The 25,105-nt window shown below is 37.9% G+C and overlaps 1 protein-coding gene across 11 annotated transcripts in view; it reads left to right on the top strand.

The window, feature by feature from the left end:
- Window positions 1–25,105, top strand: part of ERICH2 (glutamate rich 2) — a 38,230-nt gene that overhangs the window by 10,229 nt on the left and 2,896 nt on the right. For 2 of the 11 annotated variants that reach the window (XM_020900494.2, XM_020900496.2), the window contains exons 2-6: window positions 4,032–4,062; window positions 4,870–4,906; window positions 11,728–11,873; window positions 15,463–15,647; window positions 19,829–19,886. In XM_020900494.2, the coding sequence (XP_020756153.1) occupies window positions 4,878–4,906; window positions 11,728–11,873; window positions 15,463–15,647; window positions 19,829–19,886 (418 nt within the window). In that variant the 5' untranslated portion in view covers window positions 4,032–4,062; window positions 4,870–4,877. Of the gene's footprint in view, window positions 1–4,031; window positions 4,063–4,869; window positions 4,907–11,727; window positions 11,874–12,412; window positions 12,518–15,462; window positions 15,648–19,828; window positions 19,887–25,105 lie in introns of those variants that run through there. The other 9 variants (XM_020900497.2, XM_020900498.2, XM_020900500.2 and 6 more) reach the window with 5 other exon arrangements.

Here is a 25,105-nt window from a genome sequence, read left to right as displayed (position 1 = left end):
GGCTCCCTGACTTCATTTTGTATCAGGATGCCGCAGCATCCTTAGTGGCACCCTAGTGTTTGAGGGAATGCCCCCTGCACACAGATTCTGTACCATTTTGTAGATGAACAAAGACCCTAGGACGTGCATGGGAGAGTCCATTTAGCAACTTGAAGGGCCCCCAATGTATTCCTGGGTGGCCGCTCCAGACTGAAGGTGGAGCTTCGGGTAAGCTTAGCAATCAGAAGGGGTGACATCTGCTTGTGCTGGGATCATGTCTTGAAGGCTGTCAGAGACAGAATAGCAGTAGTAGTGCTTGTTCAGTCATGTCAACCTGGTAGTTGACATTCTTTGCAACCTGGTGGACTGTGGCCTGCCAGGCTCCTCTGTCCACAGAATTTCCCAGGCAAGAATACTGGGATGGGTTGCCGTTTCCTTCTCTGCATGTATCTTTTGGAATTATGGTTTTCTCTGGGTATATGCCCAGGAGTGGGATTGCTGGGTCATATGGCAGTTCTATTTTTAGTTTTTTAAGGAACCTCCTTAATGTTCTCCATAGTTGCTGTGCCAATTTGCATTCCTACCAGCAGTGTAGTAGGGTTCCCTATTCTCCACACCCTCTCAGCATGTATTGTTTGTAGACTTTTTGATGACAGCCATTCTGACCCATGTGAGGTGATACCTCATTGTAGTTTTGATTTGTATTTCTTTAATTAGATGTTGAGCATCTTTTCATGTGGTATTTGGCCATCTGTATGTCTTCTTTGGAGAAATGTCTTTAGATGTTCCATCCATTTCTTGATTGGGTTATTTGATTTTTGGTATTGAGCTGTATGCACTGTTTGTATATTTAGAGATTAATCCCTTGTCAGTTATATTGTTTGCAAACATTTTCTCCTGTTCTGTAGGTTGTCTTTTTGTTTTGTTTATGATTTCCCTTGCTGTGCAAAAGCTTTTAAGTTTGATTAGTTCCCATTTGTTTATTTTTGTTTTTATTTTTTTTGGCCTGTGAGACTGATCCTAGAAAATATTGCTATGGTTTATGTCTGAGAATGTTTTGCCTGTGTTTTCTTTTAGGAGTTTTTTTGTTGTCATGTCTTCAACTTCGATATTTAAACCAGTTTGAATTTATTGGCATATTTGGTGTGAGGGAATGCTCATTTCATTGATTTACATGCAGGTATGTCCAGCTTTGGGCTTCCCTTGTAGCTCAGTCGGTAAAGGATCTGCCTGCAGTGTAGGAGACCCGGGTTCAATCCCTGGGTTGGGAAGATCCCCTGGAGAAGGAAATGGCAACCCACTCCAGTATCCTTGCCTGGAAAATCTCATGGACAGAGGCGCCTGGTGGGCTGCAGTCCATGGGGTCGCAAAGAGTTGGACATGACTAAGCGACTAACATGCACATGTCCAGCTTTCCCAACACGACTTGCTGAAGAGACTGTCTTTTCTGCATAATATATAGCCTTGCCTCATTTGTCATAGATTAATTGACCATAGGTGTGTGAGTTTATTTCCAAAGAGCCCCCAACTCTTGACTATTACTTCGTACTGCCTCCCAAAGATGTGTTCAGTTTTATGAAAGGAGATTAAGTGAACATTTCCTAGGTAACGATAAAGCCAGACCTAGCAGAGATGGGGTTTCCATCAAGGGCTGGGATCTGCATATCCTAGGTCTTTCTTTTCCAGGTGAAATTGGAAAGTGAATTATATGCACTGATGTTTCGTCCAGGTAAAGGATGGAAGTAGCAATCCATAAAGACCTTAGAGCTAGAAGGGAAAGTTCAGTTCAGTCACTCAGTTGTGTCCGATTCTTTGTGATCCCATGAACTGCACACGCCAGGCCTCCCTGTCCGTCACCAACTCCTGGAGTCCACCCAAACCCATGGCCACTGAGTCGGTGATGCCATCCAACCATCTCATCCTCTGTCGTCCCCTTCTCCTCCTTCCCTCAATCTTTCCCAGCATCAGGGTCTTTTCAGATGAGTCAGCTCTTCGCATCAGGTGGCCAAAGTATTGGAGTTTCAGCTTCAACATCAGTCCTTCCAATGAACACCCAGGACTGATCTCCTTTAGGATGGACTGGTTGGATCTGCTTGCAATCCAAGGAACTCTCAAGAGTCTTCTCCAACACCACAGTTCAAAAGCATCAATTTTTCAGAGCTCAGCTTTCTTTATAGTCCAACTCTCACATCCATACATGACCACTGGAAAAACCATAGCCTTGACTAGATGGACCTTTGTTGACAAAGTAATGTCTCGGCTTTTTAATATGGGAAAGGAAAGCTCTAAATACAATAGGAAGACCCAGACACATGGGCACCCACAGGATGGGGGAATCTGTGGCATGTAAGTACCTCTCAGGAGAGGTCACCTTAGATTTCTTTTGCTAAGATCTTACTTGGTTCATTATTGCATTGTTTTGGCTTCAGAGCTCCACTGCTGTAGAGAATCAAGAGTAGAATCTTTCATTTATCCTAGAGCTTGGTCTTCTACAACTGTTTTCCCAAAAAGATGTCTTTCTTTTTTGAGATCCTTTGGCTCTCTCTGTGAGCTTCTCAGAGGAATAATCAAATTAATAACATAAATAACGTCTGGCTTGATCACAGTTCCCCAGAAAACAGTGCCTAAGGCAAAAGTGTACTATTGCAAGTGCAAATAAGTGTGAGGAAGACACATTTAAAAAGAGAGAAACTTAATGCAAAATGATGAAGCTTCTCTTTTTATTGTCTACAGTTTTGGTCCTGAATTTTATGTTCCAGAAATCCCTAGATATTACTACTAATAATTTCTTTTTTTTTTTTCTTTTTTTACTACTAATAATTTTTGAAGCCTGGCTTGGAGTATGGAGACTGTTGGGGTGGAAAGGGCAAGTGAATTAAAAAAAAGCTTAAAAGTTGATTTTTCTCTTTCCAATTAGAATGAAATGTATTCAGATATATAAAAAACTAAGTTATAGAAAAATCAGTCTACATAGGCTAATTTTAAAAAGATAAAACATTTCAAGAGAAAACATTGTAACTTATAAGTATTGATAAACTCATACAGGAACTTTCATCAGGTAAGAATTATATTTTAAACTGTATCTTTGCATAAAATCAAAGGTTTATTTCTAAATGTGTTTTTTGAAATATTTTACTAAAACTACTTCATCTTGAAATATCATTGAAAAACTTCTTGTTCTGGCTAATATACATCGATAAAGGTGTTTTTCATAACACGGATGAACTAGAGTATGGCAGGTAGTTTGGTTTACGTGTTGCTTTTCTTTGTTAAAGTAGGAAAGGAAAGCAGTGTTGTAAACACATGCCACACTGAATTTGTGGTTTCTGGGGTCAGCTGAGTAGGAAAGGGATACCCTCAACCTGCTGTATCATAACAATATTTGGATCCAGATCTAGAGTCCAAGTTATATAAAGCCAAAAAGGTAACATAATTAGAGGCTAATTTAGTACATCACTTTTCTAACTTGCAAAATTATCCCTATAGCTCTTTTTACATAAACTCCAGGGCTTCCCTGATAGCTCAGTTGGTAAAGAGTCCGCCTGCAGTGCAGGAGACCCTGGTTTGATTCCTGGGTTGGAAAGATCCACTGGCGAACAGATAGGCTACCCGCTCCAGTATTCTTGGGCTTCCCTTGTGGCTCAGCTGGTAAAGAATCTGCCTACAATGCGGGAGACCTGGGTTCAGTCCCTGGGTTGGGAAGATCCCCTGGAGAAAGGAACCTACTCCAATATTCTGGCCTGGAGAATTCCATGGATTGTATAGTACATGGGGTTGCAAAGAGTCAGACATGACTGAGCAACTTTCACTTCATTTCAAGGTGAAATGGGAAGAGGAAGCCTTAATTTCTTTATGCTTTTTTAAAATCAGATTTTATAATCCAGAGGAATAATGTTTTTCACTTAGTATGAAAATAATGCTACTAAAAACAATACCAAAATACATGCTTACTGCCCTGCTGACAGACTGAGTTGTGCATTCTGTTTTATTTATATTCCAAGTTTATAAAAATGTTTAAAGACTTACAGAGTAAATATTTTGGTTTTTTGCAGGAATCATCTAGACAGGACAGATGCTGTATAGGTAAGACTATACAAACTAATTTTTAGGATGCTTTGATTCTTTCTTACCATCAATTTATATAATTTTGGAATAATTGACTTTAGTATAAAATTATATTTTAGCCTGAAAGTGAAAGTCGCTTAGTCATGTCTGACTCTTTGCAACCCCATGGACTGTCCATGGAATACTCGAGGCCAGAATACTGGAGTGGGTAGCCTTTCCCTTCTCCAGGAGATCTTCCCAACCCAGGGATCAAACCCAGGTCTCCCACATTGCAGGCAGATTCTTTACCAGCTGAGCCACAAGGGAAGCCCAAGAATACTAGAGTGGGTAGCCTATCCCTTCTCCAGTGGATGGATCTTCCTGACCCAGGAATCAAACCAGGGTCTCCTGCATTGCAGGTGGATTCTTTACCAACTGAGTTATCAGGAAGCCCCCTATATTTTAGCCTTGATAACAAAAATGTTCATATAAAGGCTGTGAATAAATTATTCAAGTACCTCAAGCTAAAATAATATTGATAATGCTAGTTTTTATTTCTGCTTCTCTCATAGGCACCAAAAGATAGACAGAATGGCAGATTGCTAATGTTTGATCCAAAGGGTGAATGATTTATTACTTTAAAAGAATGTATTTGATCACCCTTTTGTCCTAAATATTAAGAAGATAGTCTGTAGGAATGGTTGAGTGTGGTTGAGTTAGCAATTAAATCCTTTATTACACTGCCTGTCACTCAAACAATGCCTAAATATTTGCCAGTCAGGAATTCCTATTAAGAACATCATCATTAATAAAATACTGGGTTGAGTTTTTTTTCTTCTCTTTCAGAAAAAGTGATGATTGAACCAAATGAAGGAATGTCAGAGTAAGAAGATGTCTCTCATTGAGCATCTGATCTATCATGCCTTTTAAGCAATTAGAAGTAGATAATGCAGTCATTTGTCACCCAATTAAATTTGAAAGGCCAGAAACGCATGGATTAGCACTTAGCTTTTACTTCAGTCAAAGCAACTGTTTCTTAGATAAGAGGATATTTTAAATGAAAAATGAATTTTGATAAAAATGTAGGGGTATAGATAATATTCAAACCTACTTCTCAACTGCTTAAACACCAAGTATTCTGTATTTTACTTACTTAACTTTCATTGCTTATTCTTGTTTCACTTTGATACTTGCTTGTTTCTTTGAGAATATCATTTTAAAGGAATATTTACCTTAAAATCAGGTTTTTATTTACTATGAGAAGAACAATTACTACTAAGTAAGGAAAATAATCACCCCAACTAGTTGAAGAGATTGGTGTTGAAAGAATCATAGTCCAGTTTCAATTTAGTAGCTAAATATTAAGTACCTGCTTTGTTCAAGGCACTGATTCTGGTAAACCATCAGAGTCCATTATTTCCTGACATAATCATCTATCTACTGAAAAAAAATCAATTATTTATTCCATGAGAAATTGCATTTTGAAAGTTGATCATAAAACACATTCATAGGGTTCAATTATTGACAAATTGGTAGTGCACTTCTAGTAGAATTCTATTCAAATCAAAATTATTTTGAATTATTCTGAATATTATTGGCTGGGAAAAATATACCTTATACAACATATGTTTTAACTTACATACTGTCAAAGCTGAAAATTAAAATTAGGGTTCACTTTGACTTTTGCAAATTGTGTAGTAAATATGTGTTTTTATATTAAAGAGAAGGTAATATATTACAGATCAATGACAGAATCTGTGCTTATTTCAGAGTAAATGTTATAGACAACAAGGAAAAGATAAATGCCCCATTAACTATATTAATCTAAATGTAATTATATATTATGTATCCTATTACATGGTTGAAAAGATTTAAATAAAAATCTAAGAAAATTTTAGTAGTCTTTGAGGGAAATATGATATACCTTTAATAATAATGAGAGTTAGTAGCTATTAATGAAAATAAATATTGTGTCTATGAACCCCAGTGTTCATAGACTGTGATAAGCAATACTGGAACTGGAGCAAGAGGTAACCCATATCCTGAGGTAGTTAAACCCCAGGGGCAAATCAGATGCAGTCTGGGCCAAGAAAGAAAAGCAGCGTGCATGTGTGCTCAGGTGTGTCTGACTCTTTGCAGCCCCATGGACTAGAGCCCACCAGGCTTCTCTGTCCTGGAATTTTTCAGGCAAGAATTCTGGGGTTGCCATTTCCTACTCGAGGGGATCTTCCCAACCCAGGGATCAAACCCACATCTCCTGCATTGTCAGGATTCTATAGCGCTGTGCCACCTGGAAAGCCCAAGTGGCTGCCAGTTTTCTTGATCTCATTAATAATTGCATCTGGTTATCAAACTACTTTTTGCAAGAGCAGTATGATCATGTTCTGTTAACTTCACTTGCAGAGAAGAGTTTAGGTTTGGTTTGGTTATTATTTGGAGTAGGGGAGAAGGAGGGATAGGTAGATAGCCAGTAATCTTCATAGGTGCATGGCTTTGTAACTCAGCTGCCTTACCCAAGCAGATTCTTTACCATCTGAGCCACAAGGGAAGCCCAGTCTCACCGAGAGTTGAAGGTAAACAGAGCCAGTTCTGGAGAAAAGGAAGTAAAAGATCAGGTAGGGACACAGAAAACCATGGGGACCTATGCTGAGGAGCAGTGTGACTGACCTACAGACTTGATGGATTTTCTCAGCGTAGCCTGCGTTCCACTCCCCACCCTCTTTCCAGCTCCACAGTCTGACTGGCAAGTGGAATTTCCTGAAAGGTTCTATCCAGGTTGGATTAGGGAAATCTAGGCATTTTCTTTCCCCACCAGTTCTTTGCCTTAATCTTCTGATTGAGTTTTCATTCTAATCTGGGCCACAAGCAGTGTGTGAACTTTCATAAAACAAGAGTTTCACACTTCTCTGTACACAGAGGCCAAATAACTCATTTCCTTTTTTCCTCATGGACCCCGTATGTCAGAGATTTTGTCTACCCAACAAATGGCACTTAATTAACAAACCATTTTCAGCAGTAAAAGTAAAGTGTATCTTTAATGCTGGATAAAGTCTTATAGATGGTGGACCTTCGATCTGTTGGATTTTTTGGTCAAGCTTTCAAGTTCATAGATGTGTGGGGAAAATGGCTAAATGAAACCCACAGAACTCAACTCGTTGAGGCTGATAAAATAGTATCTATAGGTTATTCCATAATCATATTTTATCTTTTATAAAATGTATGACACATTTTTTTATTCCCATTTTTACTCTTTTAAGTAAATGCCTCTTTAGACACAGACCAAGATTAGCAAGCAAAATTTATACCTCACTGACTTTTGCTGCTGCTGCTAAGTCACTTCAGTCATGTCCGACTCTGTGCAACCCCATGGACTGCAGCACACCAGGCCTCCCTGTCCATCACCAACTCCCAGAGCTTATTCAGACTCGTGTCCATTGAGTCAGTGATGCCATCCAACCATCTCATTCTCTGTCGTCCCCTTCTCCTCACCTTCAGTCTTTCCAAGCATCAGGGTCTTTTCAAGTGAGTCTGCTCTTCACATCAGGTGGCCAAAGTATTGGAGTTTCAGCTTCAGCATCAGTCCCTCCAATGAATATTCAGGACTGATTTCCTTTATAATGGACTGGTTGGATCTCCTTGCAGATCTCAAGAGTCTTCTCCAACACCGCAGTTCAAAAGCATCAATTCTTCAGTGCTCAGCTTTCTTTATAGTTCAACTCTCACATCCATATATGACTACTGGAAAAACCATAGCTTTGACTAGATGGACCTTTGTTGGCAAAGTAATGTCTCTGCTTTTTAAGATGCTGTCTAGGTTGGTCATAGCTTTTCTTCCAAGGAGCAAGCGTCTTTTAATTTCAAGACTGCAGTCACCATCTGCAGTGATTTTGGAACCCCCCAAAATTAAGTCTGTCACTGTTTCCCCACCTATTTGCCATGAAGTGATGGGATCAGATGCCATGATCTTAATTTTCTGAATGTTAAGTTTTAAGTCAACTTTTTCACTCTCCTCTTTCACTTTCGTCAAGAGGCTCTTTAGTTCTTCGCTTTCTGCCACAAGGGTGGTGTCATCTGCATATCTGAGGTTATTGCTATTTCTCCCAGCAATCTTGATTCTAGCTTGGGCTTCATCCAGCCCAGCATTTAGCATGATGTACTCTGCATATAAGTTAAATAATAGAGTGACAATATACAGCCTTGACGTACTCCTTTCCCGATTTGGAACCAACCAGTCTGTTGTTCCATGTCCAGTTCTAACTGTTGCTTCTTGACCTGCATACAGATTTCTCAGGAGGCAGGTAAGGTGGTCTGGTATTCCCAACTCTTGAAGAATTTTCCACAGTTTGTTGTGATCCACACAGTCAAAGGCTTTGGCATAGTCAATAAAGCAGAAGTAGACGTTTTTCTGGAACTCTCTTGCTTTTTCGATGATTTCTATGTTGACAATTTGATCTCTGGTTCCTTTGCCATTTCTCAATCCAGCTTGAATATCTGGAAGTTCATAGTTCACATACTGTTGAAGCCTGGCTTGGAGAATTTTGAGCATTACTTTGCTAGTGGGTGAGATGAGTGCAATTGTGTGGTAGTTTGAGCATTCTTTGGCATTGCCTTTCTTTGGGATTGGAATGAAAACTGACCTTTTCCAGTCCTGTGGCCACTGCTGAGTTTTCCAAATTTGCTGGCATATTGAGTGCAGCACTTTCACAGCATCATCTTTTAGGATTTGAAATAGCTCAACTGGAATTCTATCACCTCAACTAGCTTTGTTCATAGTGATACTTCCTAAGGCCCACTTGACTTCACATTCCAGGATGTCTGGCTCTAGGTTAGTGATCACACCATCATGATTATCTGGGTCGTGAAGATCTTTTTTGTATAGTTCTTCTTTGTATGGTTGCCACCTGTTCTTAATATCTTCTGCTTCTGTTAGGTCCATATCATTTCTGTCCTTTATTGTGCCCATCTTTGTATGAAATGTTCCCTTAGTATCTCTAATTTTCTTGAAGAGATCTCTAGTCTTCCCCATTCTATTGCTTTCCTCTATTTCTTTGCACTGATTGCTGAGGAAGGCTTTCTTATCTCTCCTTGCTATTCTTTGGAACTCTGAATTCAAATAGGGATATCTTTCTTTTTCTCCTTTGCCTTTTGCTTCTGTTCTTTTCACAGCTATTTGTAAGGCCTTCTCAGACAACCATTTTGCCTTTTTGCCTTTCTTTTTCTTGGGGATGGTCTTGATCACTGCCTCCTGTACAGTGTCATGAACCTCTGTCCATAGTTCTTCAGGCACTCTGAATATAAATATAAATAATTTGATAAATATAAATAATTTTAAAACAAAGTTTAAAATATGAACTTTAAAGAATTATTAATTCCAGTAGAAACTTGAGGACATTTAATGTACTTAACATTCTAATTAATTATAAAACCTGGATTATCTGCTCTCTAGCATAAATATGTTCCAGTGGGATATTTAACTTGACTGTCTAACCTTAGTAGATACTAAATTAAGTACTTTCCGTCTTCCAAAAAGTAGTAATTTTAATCTTTCCTCAACTGTAACTGTATTTAAAGAAAACAGATCTTTTAGAGTATACTGGTTATCTGTTTATGTTAATTGGTTAGAGGTACTGTTGCCATAAGTCACTTTCTCAGATGAAATCAACAAATTGTAGTTGAAGAGGAGGTTAGAGTCTGGGCCTCTTCTTTGAAACTGTTTATCAGTTTGAAAGACTGTTTATCAGAAAGTGAGCAGAGGATGAATTCATATTTTACCGTCGAACCTTTGGCCCCTTTTCATATGTGTTTTTATGACATGTTCACTGCTTCCAAATAGTAATACCCTTTTTATTCAGGCTTCCTCCATGTTCTGTCATTAAAATCATTAAGGGCATTTCATACTATTCAAATATTCAGAACTAGATTAGCTAAATTCCCCTCTTTAGGGATGTAACTTTGTGAATATATAAGTACAATATTTCATAGATTCTGAAGCATGCATAGTTTCTTCATATTGTAACATTTCTTATATTTGATGGGCATCTTATACTGGCAGTGCTTTTTCTTTCTTAAATATTAGTATGTCTTATAATAAATAGGTGGTATCTTTGGCTGGACCTAGAGGTTATCATACTAAGTGAAGGAAATCAGACATAAAGACAAATATCATATGAGATCACTTATGTGTGGGATCTAAAAAATAATACAAATGGACTTATTTACCAAACAGAAACAAACTCACAGACACAGAAAACAAATTTATGGCTGCCAAAGGGGAAAGAAGGAAGGGATAAATGGAGGGGTATGGGATTAACAGATAAACACCACTATATATAAAACAGATAAACAGCAGGGATTTACTGTATAGCACGAGGAACTATATTCAATATCCTGTAATAAACTTTAATGGAAAAAGAATATATATGTATACACACACATATATTAAACTGAACCACTTTGCTGTACTCCTGAAACTAACAGTATTGTAAACCAACTATAGTTTAATCTTTTTTAAAAAAGAAATAGACGCTCTTAAATTCAATGAAATTCTGTAATAATAAAAAGGCAGTATATCTAATCTAGAGAAAAGCCCCCCTTTCATAGATAAAAGGAATAGATATTAAAGCACATGAATTCCAGTAATCATTTGTGGTGACCTTTGGCATAATAGAATTCTGTCATGCTAGAAACTGAATACTTAAGTGACTTCTCAACTTTTCACATGTAGGGTTTCGTCTTTGATGTCTCCTTTCACAATTAGAAAATCAAGGAGGGCAGAAGAAGAACAACTGTAAATCTTCTTTGCTGTGCATTTTTTATCACCAGAGAGGGGTTTTGCTCTAGCAGCATATACTGGGGAAGTAAAGGTTCCATTCCCTCCCATAGTATTAGGAATGTAAGAAGCTGTTCAGCCTATTTGCTAAATCACTGTGCAAAACCACTAACTTAACTACTAATGTTATAGAGTCATATTTCAATGGGGATAAAACAGAGCCATCATAACTTTGGGGGAAAAAATAATACTTTACATCTTTTTATATCTTGTCATGCAAACTAGAAGTTGAATTTTTTAAACTCAGTAAAGAAGACATACTAAAATGATCTTAAGACCATAAAAAATGAACATGGGTTGTTTTTCCACCAGCATGGGTGCCTGTCAGTGTACCATACAAAAGTCCTCTGTCTCAATACGTTATCTGTTGACATGAGGTTTCAGACTTAAAGGCTAAAAGAGAAAATTAACCCATCTTTATTTCAGCCATTTAATTAAAAAAAACAGGCTCCTTCATATTGTGAGCAAGGGTTAATATTAGCATTGGACTCTAAGCATAAACATTTAACAATGGTAAGAACTGACTTGAAAAAAACACCCAAAGTCTAGTATTCCTTAAATAGTTTTATCTCACCATATTGTAATGATATGCCAGGGACATTCATATAATAGATTGCTTATATGTTCTATGTTAACTCTGAAAAGATTCTAAGAATCATTACATGATGATAAATGCCTGGTAGAAACAGAATTTTAAACATTAGTAAAACTTATTTTTAATGTTTTTCCACAAAGAAGATACTGCATTTTAGCTATTTATTATTGATATACTGTATGTTTATATTAAATGTGTATTTATGTATGAACCCATATAGAACCTTTAACAGAATTTTAACCTAGGAAAATATTTTTTAACTATATACTTTAACATCTAGGAAGGAAGTCTCTTCAAAAAATATTGAAAATAAAATCTCTTCAAATACTAAAAATAGAATATCTTCAAAGAGTATTTCAAACAAAGAAATAGAAACAAATCTACAATCTAAGCTATGGTCATCTTTCTTCTTAAAAGAAAGCACAGGTAATAACATTTATTTTATTTGAGTAATTGTAGCTTCTATTTCATCCTTCCTTCTTTAGGACCTTTGGGATGTTGACAACTTCTAAGTCTGGGGCAGGTCTTAGGAATCAGTAATTTTTCAAACTCATGTATGGGATGATTCTGATACGCAGTCAGGTGTGATCCAGGGGTGTATATTACATAAAATGATAATGATAGAATATTAAAGTTTAGAATGGATTGAAATACCTGTGAAAGCAATAAGTTCCAGTCTTTCAACAGTGGTTTACTGAGTGCCAGACACTTGTTTGGAAGCTGTGGGTATAATAGTTATCGAAAGGAAAGATGCTTGCCCCTATGAGGTTCACATAGATAGCCAGCTATTAAATAATAATAATACAAACAAGTAAGACAAAGACAGGTTGGGCTGGGTACTATAATGTAAATGGCAGAGGGAGGACTACCTTCAATCTGGGGATCAGGGAGCCTCTCTCATGATCCTCAGTGTTTGTGAATTCAGTGAGTCCCTGTGACATCACATGAAGTTCTTAATTCCCTATTATGACCATCTCTGATGACACCAGTGTGTTGAGTCTGTGAACAGGCTGGGTACACACTGTAAGGTTAGAGTGGTTGTGAGCCGGCGGAGACTGTAAAGGAAACAGGTAGATGGCCTGAATAACCCAGGCATCACACTCTGGGTATCTCTTTTGAGGACGTTATCTTTTGCTTGGAATTAGGAGTTTCCCCAACTTTTTCTTTGGAGGGGCAGAGCCTGATTTTTCTTAACATTGTCTTCTGTCAACCTTTCCTGGGTTTCCTTATTTTCTTCCTTCTAACACCAGTGTTTCTACATATTTAAAGTAGCTCATGGCCACACCCCATCAAAGAAGACATCGCACAAGACTTTCCACACACTCAGAATTCTAAAAGCAGGGGATGATGTAGCACAAGTTCAGGTTGAAACTGTGAAATTCATCTGCAGAGCAAGAGCTGGCAAGCTCAATAGTGTTTCCCAAAGAGATAATTTTAGGAAACACAGGGTAAACTTTTTACAATAGTAGTATATCTTAATGTGTATTAGAAAAAAAAATAAGAACGTGGTTAAGAATATGGACTCTGGAGGCAAACTGACTCCCAGATCTACCTTAATTAGTGGTGGTAAGTTGGGTGAGTTATTTAACCTGTCTCCTATCTCTCAGTTTCATCTACAAATGGGATAGAAACAGTACACACCTCATTGAGATGTTGACAGAATTAAATAATTTAATATGTAGTATTCAGAAGAGTAATGGCATAATATTTGCTGTGATTGTTCTATCTTTTATTAATACCTCTGTCAATTTGGGGTATAATTTTTAAAATTTTTTATTTACTTTTGTTATCTTTTGGTCATACAGCATGACATGTGGGATCTTAGTTTTCTGACCAGGATTCCAACCTGTGCTCTCTGCATTGGCAGTATGGAATCTTAACCACTTCTTCCCAATAATTTTTATGATGTAGCAAAATTTCTAAGTTAAAAAGGTAGATTAAAAAAAGATACTAAGTAAATAGTATAGCTTACTTTCATATGGCAAAATGGATGAAGTGTTATAAGAATTACTAAAATTTGGAAAATCTCTGCCATGGAGATTTTACCTCTTAAATATTTCTCTAATATCTCTCCTCCTATCCCTGTTTTAACAGTGTGCTATCAACCATCTTTTTCACCTGGACTTTTTTTAAAATGTTTTCTTTTGAAATATTTCAGCTTATAGAAAATGAGCAGAAATAGTATAAATACTCCAGTAACCCTTCATATACAAGCAACTGTTGATTTCAGGGGTAAAGATCTCATGATCCTTTACCCTAAGTCAACATGTATTTTCTAAGAATAAGCATAATTTAATTAGTTAATGAATTTCAGGAAACAAACCTTCTTAACCAATATGTAAGACTGTCTCCCCAGTTTAAACGAAGAGCAAGACATACACACATATACACAACCATTGAGTCTGTTTGGGGATTTTGTTCCTGAGAATAATATTTTCTAGTTTTTGCTGTCTTTTGGCATATTTGTAGTCAAACAGCAAGTGTTATTGTGAGTTGTCAGTAAATGCAGTCTGAAAACTGCTTAGAAAATTCCCATTATTAGAATTCATTTTGAGCTGGCTTTTTAACAGCTATAAGGCCTCTGAATGCAAAATAAAGAAACAGAAGTAAGAGGTGGGAATCTGCAAGTTTCCTCTTCCACAGTTTTATTCAGTAAAGTTACTGCTGGGAATCCGTACAGAATCCTGGAATCTTCAAACATCTCTGACTCCTATAAGACTTGAGAAAATGTGAAGGTGTTTCATTTTGTCACAGCCTTTCTGAGGGTAATGACAAAAGACTGAAAGATTTTATGGTTTCTCCATCTCACTCCCCTTCCAGAATGTTACCTGGACTTTTTAAAGGTGGTTTTTTTTCCCTAACCACCTCTCTCCCTGCTCTTATATTTTTTTTTTTATCGGTCTGCCCTCAAAATACAGTTTCTACCCTGCTCTCCAAGAGTTCCTTCAGAAATTAAAAATTTATCATACTTGTTTCCCTACTTAAATCTTTCATGACTAGCCCCTTCATTCTTAGGATAAAGTTCTAACTCCAAGACTCCCGGCCCGCTAGAATCCATTATCCAGCTTGTACCCCTCTGGCAACATCTGTCACCATTTCAGTCTCAACTTTGACCCATAATAAGCACATCAAAGTGTTACGCATTGTTTGTGTACTGGTTCATGCTGTCCCCTCTCCTTGGAAAAACTGATCCATTCAGACCGGAATGGGTGTCTCCTCTCTCCTGTGTTGTCTCATGTACCCAGTACACGTCTCTCTCACTGGACTGTCATATTGTTTTACAGTTATCCATTATGTTTCTGACTCCCCAGTTAGAGTGTGAGTGAGTACCCTGAGATCAATGATGTACATTTTAGTGGTCGCGGGGCTCTGTATAGCGCCACTCATTGAATGGGTAGTCAGAGTGGTGCTTATGTTTTATTTTTCAGTTATCTTATGAGTTGACATTAAGAAAAATCATTAATAATGTTATATAACCTCTGGTCATATCTAGAACACTTCAGATATATCTGATGTGTGTGTGTGTGTCCATGGAGAGGGACAATTTTATTCTCAAGTATTCACACAGTGAATATCTGCCTAAGAAGAATTACTTTTCAGCCTCTCCAGCCTTACTTTTACTTCCCAAGGTCTTTATTTTACATTTATATTCCTATAAGAATTTAAGAAATATATTTCTATGGATAAAAGAATTTTTTTCTTAAAATTATATTCTTTATAAACAAAACAGTTTCCATTTATTACAGTTTCAAGTACCAAACAGTTAACACTAACATCAGCTCAGTATTATCAGTTTGTATATTTTCCTCTTTCACTTAGCAGTTTTATTACCTTTTTTGGGGAAATGGAAATCAGGTAAGTTTATTGCAGTGCTGTTTAGTCATGAAAAAAATAAAAAATCCAGGACAGGAGAATACATAGTAACATGTGCACTTGCTACATTATAATTTAGGAGTGACCATTTTAAATTTATGAATATGTTTCAATATTTACTAAATTATATATATTGTTTTAGGTGAAATGAGCAAAAATGTACTCATTGCGGAGCAGGAGAAAAATAATGAACATTGCCCTGAGGATATCGATGATAAGTTGTCTGAATCAACAGATGATGATGGTGAGGATACCAGTGATGAAGATAAGGAGGAAGACAGCAACCCTAATAAGGATACTCATGCCCCATTAGAGTTAATGACAGAAGTAAGTTTTGCTTCTATAACTTAAAAAACTTAAAAATATTAAAATAGCTAAATAGTATATAGCCTTGAAGACTAAAAAAATAGTTAAAATATCCTTGCCCACACACAGAAGCTTACCTGATTACTCATCTTTGTTACTACTTTCATGAGGGTAGAGATGAGAGAATATTCTGGCAGTGACTCAGATTATTCTGGTAAAGTCAGAAACAGGAATAAGAGACGTTTTGTCATAAAACTCTCCAAAGACCTCTTTTAGAAAAACTTTCTACTTACTTGGTACCATGCTAGTTACTTGGGATATTTAGAGATAAATAAGAAAGACATGTCTTTACCCTTGAGAACTAACAAACACTGTGTTATCTAATGCAATTTATAATATGTGCCAGTAGAGATGTTGATAAAATTCTCTGGGAACAGGGAGTCCTGTAATTGAGAAATGAAGCAGGAGAAACAAGGGGGTAAAGGAAGGATTAAGAGGAAGAGGCAAGAGCGGAATCTTAGAAAGTGAAAGGAGGAGGGACATGTAGGAACTCATTTGGTAAACAAAATGGCATTCCTGGCATAGGACATAGCACTGTATGTGTATATCACACATGTACAGAGGGTGTAAGAAGGGGGACAGAGAGAAGAAACCATGAACTTGAACACATAGCCTTAGAAATTTCTCAAATAAAATACATAGGGGAAAAAAGGGCTATCAGTGACTTTGGGGAGACTATTGGGTGGTCTAACATACGTATAATTATTGCCCAGATAAAGCAAGGGACCCACTATGTACAAGTAAAACATGTGACAACAATAATACAAAGGATGAGAAGGGGGGAAATGAAAATGCACTGTTACGACGTTCTTCCTGTATACATGAAGTTGTGTAATAGTAATAAAAGTTAGACTCTGATACCACAACATGTGAGGTAAAACTGTTTTGTCCTCCATAGAATTATCAGTAAACATTTGTGAACAGTTTTTGCATGTGACATTTCAGGCCTCCATGCTTTTGCTGTTTCCTATGTTTTGCCAACGCTGTTTCCTATGCCAGGATTGCCTTCTTGATTTGTTTACCAAATGAATTCCTACATGTAAGCCTGGTGTACATGTAAATAGTTCAGAATGTCACACATAAGAACAGTCCCCCAAGTCTAGTGTCCTTTTTTTTAAATAAAAGCTATCCAAATAATAATGGAAGATTTGTCAATTACAGAGCCTAAGTAAGTAAAAAAATGTGTAATAATGTTTAATTCCATGGGGAGAAGATGAACATGATATGTGGTATATTTTTTTTAAGTTACTGAATAATCTTAGTTTTTGTAAATATATATGTGTTCCTTTATGGAAAAAAAAATACTAAAATGATGTACATGGAGATGTTTAAAACAAACATCTCTGTGGGCTTCCCTGGTGGATTAGTGATAAAGAAGCCACCTGCTGTTGCAGGAGACACGGGTTCAATCCCTGGTCCAGGAAGATCCCACATGCCACAGAGCAGCTAAGCCCGTGGACCACAGCTCTTGAACCTGTGCTCTAGAGTCCATGCACCGCAATTACTTAGCCCACGTGCCACAACTACTGAAGCCCACACTCTCTAGAGCCTGTGACCAGCCAACAAGAGCTGTTGCAATGAGAAGCCCACGCACCACAGCCAGAGAGTAGCCTCCACTCACTACAACTAGAGAAAAGCTCATGTAGCAACAAAGACCCAACATAGCCCCCCAAAATTAAATAAAATTATCTAGAAAAAAAATTCTCTGGATGGTAAAAATACAGATGCTGTTTAATTGGGGACAGGGTGTGTTTATTTAGCATTTAAATTTCCTACATACAACAGATGAACCTATTTGCAGGGCAGGAGTAGAGCTGCAGACGCAGAGAATGGACATGTGGACATGGTGAGGAAGAGGGGTTGGGGTGAATTGGGAGGCTGGAATTGACATATACATACTACCATGCATAAGGCAGATGGCTAGTGGGAACCTACTGTACATCACACAGAGCTCAGCCTGGTGCTCTGTGGTGACCTAGAGGGATGGGATGGGATGGGATGAAGAGGTAGAGGGCAGTCCAAGAGGAAGGGGATATATGTATACATATAACTGATTCAGTTTGTTGTATAGCAGAAATTAACACAACATTGTAAAGCAACTATACCCCAACAAATAAGAAAAGAAAAAAATTTATAACACATAGAAAAATGTGTTACAAAAAACAGAAATACAGACCAATGGAACGAGATAGAGATCCCAGAGATAAACGCACACACCTATGGGTACCTTATTTTTGACAAAAGAGGCAAGAATATACAATGGGGCAAAGACAGCCTCTTCGATAAGTGGTGCTGGGAAAACTGGACAGCTCCGTGCAAAAGAATGAAATTACATCACTACCTAACACCATACACAAAGATAAATCCAAAATGGGTTAGACCTAAATATAAGACCAGAAACTATTAAACTGTTAGAGAAGAACATAGGCAGAACACTCAGTGACATAAAGCAAGATCTTCTATGACCCACCTTCTAGAGTAATGGAAATAAAAGCAAAATAAACAGGTGGAACCTAATTAAACTTAAAAGCTTTTGCACAGCAAAGGAAACTACAAATGAGGTGAAAAGACAACCCTCAGAATGGGAGAAAATAATAGCAAGGGAAACAACTGATAAAGAATTAATTTCCAAAATACACAAGCAGCTTATACAACTCAACACCAGAAAAGCAAGCAACCAAAATGGGAAAGGGACCTGAAGAGACATTTCTCCAAAAAAGACATACAGATGGCTAACAGGCACATGAAGAGATGCTCAACATCACTCATTATCAGAGAAATGCAAATCAAAACTACAGTGAGATACCACCTCATGCCAGTCAGAATGGCCATCACCAAAAAGTCTACAAATAATAAATGCTGGAGAGGGTGTGGAGAAAAGGGAACAGTCTTGCATTGCTGGTGGGACTGTAAACTGATAGAGCCACTACAGAAGATGGTATGGAGAGACTCCTTAAAAAGCTGGGAATAAAACCACCATATGACCCAGCAATCCCACTCCTAGGCATATATCCTGAGGCAATCAAAACTGAAAAAGACACATGTACCCCAGTGTTCACTGCAGCGCTCTTTACAATATCTAGACCATGGAAGCAACCTAGATGTCTGTTGACAGATGAATGGATAAAGAAGCTGTGGCACATATATACAATGGATTACTGCTCAGCCATAAAAAGAACACATTTGAATCTTCTAACGAGGTGGACAAAACTAGAACCTATTATACAGAGTGAAGAAGTCAGAAAACAAAATATAAATATATACTGACATATATATGGAATCTGAAGAGATGGCACTGATGAATTTATTTTCAGGGCAGCAATGGAGAAACAGACATAGAAAACAGACCTATGGATGAGGTAGGAGAGGAGGGAGAAGGGGAGATGTATTGAGAGAGTAACATAGAAATTTACAATACTATATGTAAAACAGATAGCCAATGGGAATTTGCTGTATGACTCAGGAAACTCAAACAGGGGCTCTGTGACAGGCTGAAGGGTGGGGTGGGGAGGGAAATGGGAGGGAAGCCTGGGAGGGAGGGACATGGGTGTACCTATGGCCGATTCTTTTCAATGTATGACAGAAAACCACAAAATTCTGTAAAGCAATTATCCTTCAATTAAAAAAATTTTTTAATGTTACTTTATACCAAAAAAATACAATAAAATAGTAAAAGGAAAAACAGATGGGATAAGAACAATCAATATTGGAAAATATTGAAAATACATAATTGTATTGTCATATAATTATGGACTAAGTTCACTTTTATGGACTAATAATTATGCATATAATTATGCATACATATAATGAAGGACTCATAAAAGCTGTATCTGAACGTAAGGGATATTAAAGTGTTCGTGTCTTTGCCAGTTGAATCAAAGTATTCTCAGGTTGTTCGGTAGTGTGTGCACAGTGTGGCTGTGTCAAACAGAGGTGAGATCCTTACTCCGTGGCCCTGCCATTAGAAGTGCTTAAATATTCTTCACTAACTGATTGATTACAGACTCACTCCTGGAAAAACATGTGTAAAAGTTAAAAGCAAAAGAGTTAATCATTAATGGAATATTTTCTAGGGAGTTTATAACTGACATTTAAATTCTCTGTAAAACTACACAGCTGAAGAATTTCTTAATGTTTTCCAGTTCCTGAGAGCAGAAATGGGCCATGACTACCATCTGGCAAAAAAATTATGTCAGATGAGTAAGTACAAAATACTTCTCTTTTCCCAGTCTTCTCTTTGTTTCTAAATACACTCCCTAATATGTAAGATGGTTTGATTATCATACAGCTACTGAATTCCCTCATAGTGTCTCGGTGAATCCTTGATAGTAAAAATTGGTCTAAGGACTAATTTAAGTTAGAGTTCTAGAGTAACTTTGAGTGGGATAACCTGACAAGGATGCCATCAGAAGGTATATCAAAATCATTAGCTTCATGACAATGGGTTAGTAACATATGTCTTTAGTTTCAAAGAAATGTCATGTAGTAAAACAAGCCTTCCTTAGAAGTGAAGTTGCTCAGTCGTGTCTGACTCTTTGTGACCCCCATATGGACGGAGGAGCCTGGTGGGCTACAGTTCATGGGGTCACAAAGAGTCGGACATGACTGAGTGACATCACAAGCCTTCCTTAGCATGCAATTATTCCACAAATATTTGAGTTACCTACCTGCCAGGCTCCTCTGTCCATGGGATTTTTCAGGCGAGAATACTGTAGTGGGTTGCCATTTCCTCCTCCAGGGGATCTTCCTGACCCAGGGTTCGAACCCACGTCTACTATGTTTCTGAATTGCAAGTGGATTCTTTACCACTGAGCCACTGGGGAAACCTTAATAAAAATTTTAAAAATTGTGTGCCAGTGCCGCTGTTTAGGCATTGGGCAAATAATCCCATACTTAATCTAGTGTCAGACAACAAACATTTAATTAGCATGTCATAGATAATAGGTGCTATGCAGGAAAAGGGAAGGAGAAATAGAAAGCTCTGGGAGGAAGCAGCAGTTTTAAGTAAGACGGTCCAGGAATGCTCACTGGAAGACTAGGGGAAAACCCTTGAAAAAGTTGTGGAAATGAGACCTGTCATCTGAAGAAAGTGTGTTCCAGGCAGGACTAATAGCAAATATCCGATAGATGAGCGTGCCTGACCGAGAACAGCAAGGAAGGCAGCAGAACCGGAGCAAATTAAGCCAGGGGACATGTGATAGGAGATGAGGTCGGAGAGCTAACAGGTCAGGGACCGTGCAGACTGCAGAGCATCTTTCTACAGCTTAAAGACCTTGGCTTTCTCGCTGAGTGAGCAGAGAAACCCCTGGATACTTACGAGTAGGTAAATGATATGAACCACCTTACTTTTCTATCTGGGTTTTAGTAGTTTGACTTGATGTTCAAAATGGTGGTGGTTTTCTTTGTATTTAAGTAAAAAGAGGTTTGGGAGATTTGCTGAGTTTCTTAACTCTGTGGGTTGATGTTTTCATCAGTTTTGAGGATTTCTTGGCCATTAATTTTCAAAGATCACTTCTGCCATATTCTGTCCCTTTCTTCTATTCCTGGGTCTCCAGTTACACACAAATTAGATTTTTTTCTCTTGGTGTCCCACATGTGTCTTTACTCTGTTTTTTCTATTTCCTTTTATTTCTATGCTTTAGTTTGTATACTTTCTGTTGACCTGTTTTTAAGTTAATTTATCCTATCTTTTGCTATGTCCAGGGTGCTGTTAAAACTATACAGTGAATTTTCCATTTCAAGGATCTCATTTTCCAGTTTTAGAAAGTCCATCTAGTGGTTGAGAAAGATTCCAGGTCTCTGTCAAAATCCATAATCTTTTCAACTATTTAACCCATCTTTTTCTCTTTCTTAGTCTTAGTTATTTTAAAGGAGAAAATGGCAATTCTACTATTAAACTTTATTAATGACAGGTCTTGAAATATTAACTATTGTAGACCTGTTTTATGGTTAAAATCTTTTAGTGACAATGTGGTGTAGGGAAGTGGTGTCTACTCTTCCCTGCCTCACAGAGTCCCCACTGTGGATACAGTACTTCCTAAGTACTAAGCTAATTTTTAAAATTGATTTCTTGGGTACATTAACACTACCTATTTTATATCCAGGATAATTTGCCTTGTTTAATCCTTTCAGGCACTTTTGACCTTTAGAACCATCAAATAAAATAGTTTGATCAAAACTATTTTTGGTGGCCCACAAACATAGAATTTCCAATCAGAAAGAATCCTTAGAGAATCATGTCCAGTCCTCCCTTTTTATAACTAATGAAACCACAGCAGAGAGAAGGTTAAGCAGCATGGGTAGCCCGGCTCAGGGAGCACGTGACAGAGCTGGAGCCAGAACCCAAGCCTGCTTTTCCCACAACTGCCTTTCTTTTCTGTGTGGCCGGTACAGAAAGGAGTGATGCTCTAGCTCTAGCTCCCAATTCTCTGAGTTTTTCTTGTGGAGTCTAATTGTAGGAAAATGTATATATTACTTTTGTTTTTATACCTATCAGTTATTTTAGAAAAGCCTCTGGCTGAAGCTTACGAAATATAGACACTGACATTACCACATTTGTCAGTGAGTCTTGACTGTTAGCCCTGCATTGTAAACAGCAGGTGCTCAATAAAATGCTTATGGACCTCAGTAAATGCAGTGCACATGCATTAGGTGCCAGGTAAGTGAGGATGAAAAAGTTCAAACTGATCTATCTTAATGGGATTATATTCCGTTAAAAACTCCCAATCAGTTCTAATGAGATGGATGAATCTGGAGCCCATTATACAGAGCGAAGTAAGCCAGAAAGATAAAGACCATTACAGTATACTAACACATATATATGGACTTTAGAAAGATGGTAACGATAACCCTATATGCAAAACAGAAAAAGAGACTCAGATGTATGGAACAGACTTGTGGACTCTGGGAGAAGGCGAGGGTGGGATGTTTCAAGAGAACAGCATTGACACATGTATATTATCTAGGGTGAAACAGATCACCAGCCTAGGTTGGGTGCATGAGACAAGTGCACTGGGAAGACCCAGAGGGATCGGGTGGAGAGGGAGGTGGGAGGGGGGACTGGGATGGGGAGTACATGTAAATCCATGGCTAATTCATATCAATGTATAACAAAAACTACTGTAATGATGTAAAGTAATTAGCCTCCAACTAATAAAAAAAAAAAAAAAAAAAAAAAAAAAGTTGCACAAAAACTAACTCCCTTCCTTTCTTCCAGCCAATATACATTGAGCACTAACTCTGTACCAGACATTATGCTAGGAGCTGGAGAGAAAGCAGAAATCAGACCATACCTTCTAAAGTGCTCTAAACCCTTCTGGGGTTGACATCAGATGTGGTTTGGTGTGGTTGCACCCTTATTGACTGACTCATTCAGTAATACTGTTTACTCTTTTCTACCCATGGCAAATAGTGCTGCCTCTACACCTGAGGGTTAAATTCTAGGAAAGGATGCTATGGAGGGTCCTAAGATAGGCACCATTTTCCAGGGAGCCAGATGAGAAAGAATTGCTCCCAAGAGGAAGAAGAGGGAAATGTGGGCAAAAGGGCCCAGAGAATGGGGGTAGAGCACAGGGAGTACAAAGTAAGATTGTCTACCCCTGATGCAGATTGCCAGTCAAGGACGTGAAATGAGAGAAGCCCAGGTTTTGCAAAGCCAGGCAGATTGAAGGAAGAAGGGAGAGTTGTAGACTGTCTCACGGAAAAGAAAGTGCTATTTCTTTGATGCCAATAGGAACGCTTGGCTGAGGGCTGCCTAAAGTCCCTCTTTGTGTTCAGAGGAATAGAACAAATTTTTTTCATCTAGCATGTACCCAAAAATATTATATATGAATTCTTAGAGCATAGATATTATTTTCTAAAATTTATCACATGATATTGAATATTGCCCCCTGTGCTATACACTAGGACCTTGTTGTTTATCCATTTTGTATATAATAGTTTGCGTCTACTAACCCCAAACTCCCATCCTGTCCCTCCCTCACCCCCTCGCCCCCTTGGTAACACAAGTCTGCTCTCTACAGCATAGATATTCTTTTTTCCCCCATCGTCTTAACTTTTCCACAGAACAATCCACCTTTCTCTCTATATATATATATTCATGTGTATAAATTTACTCATGTAAACAGATTATGTATTTACTTTTTATGTATTTATATATGTATGTATTGAGCACCTACTATAGGAACATTCTTGCGTACAGTTTTTAATTCTTAATAGCAGTTATGTGGGGCAGATAGGATTAACCCTATTTTACTAATGAGGAAAGCGAAGGTAGCTTTTCTCAATGGAGAATTGATTTACCCAAAGTCACACAGCTTCCCAGTGGTAAAGCTAGATCCTAAGTCTGACTTGAGAGCCTGAGATTTCTTGCTGTATTTCCATTTCTTCATTTGAATAATAAGCTTATATTTCTGGTCAAGCAGGCAGAGACTTGAAAAAGAGGTGCTTTTGTGAATCAATTGGATTGAAATGGCTCCTATAAATTGACCAATATATATTTTTATTTGTATCTAAGGCAACTAATTTATATGAAATAATACATCTTTGTCCCTTCAGCAGTGTCTTACAAATTCACTCTCTTGAATAGCCTCCAGTTCCTGGTATATTTCCTTGCCATGAAATCATGGTATGGTCATTTGTATCTTTACTTGGGTGCAGGGCTTCCCACCCTGCATCCCAGGTGCAAATGGTTTCTTTTCTTTTTTATCTACTCTTCTAAAACTTTTGCTGGTGAAGGCTTGGAAAAGTGGTTTTTAAATGAGACTAAAAGTCAGGAATACCAGGTACTTTTCTTAGTTCATCTCATGATTGACTGTGAGATTTCCTGTCAGTTTTCCCATTTCTTGGTCTCTTTACTTGCAGCTGAGTTGTCTCAGGGTGCCAACACTTCTGCTCACAGGCAGTCTGAGATTCTACAAAAATAACATGTAAGCCTGGAAGACCTGTTTCATCAATTATAATACTTGTAAATGTTTAAGAATAATGGCCTGAAAACCAAAATGGTTCTTATCGTTATGCATCTAACACAAAAACAGACATAGCTGCAGAAGAGAGTTTCTATAAAGTTTTCTATTTCTTTTTCAGTAAACTAAATCACCCTTTCTTGGGGTATAATTTTATCAAGGCATAAAAGACTGCTTCCTACTCAGTCATCTATATTTATTTATTCATAATTTTTTTTAATGTTTTGAGGTCTCACGCTCTGTCAAGTACTCTCTTAGAGCTGCAACAGTGAACAAGACCAGCGTCCTGTCTACCCTAAAATTGCCTGCCATCTGACGGCCTTAGAGCCCCGTGGAACTCAGAGCTTGCCCCACCCCCAGCCCCAGCTCCCTGCCTCAGCCCTTCAGCCGGAAGGAAGCATCTGCTGCACATTTAGGAAAGAACCAAGCCTTTCTCCAGGCCCAGAGTCACTCCAG

The sequence above is a fragment of the Odocoileus virginianus genome, chromosome 13, assembly GCF_023699985.2.
Source record: "Odocoileus virginianus isolate 20LAN1187 ecotype Illinois chromosome 13, Ovbor_1.2, whole genome shotgun sequence".
NCBI lineage: Eukaryota > Metazoa > Chordata > Mammalia > Artiodactyla > Cervidae > Odocoileus > Odocoileus virginianus.
This window is presented reverse-complemented; position numbering and strand designations above follow the sequence as displayed.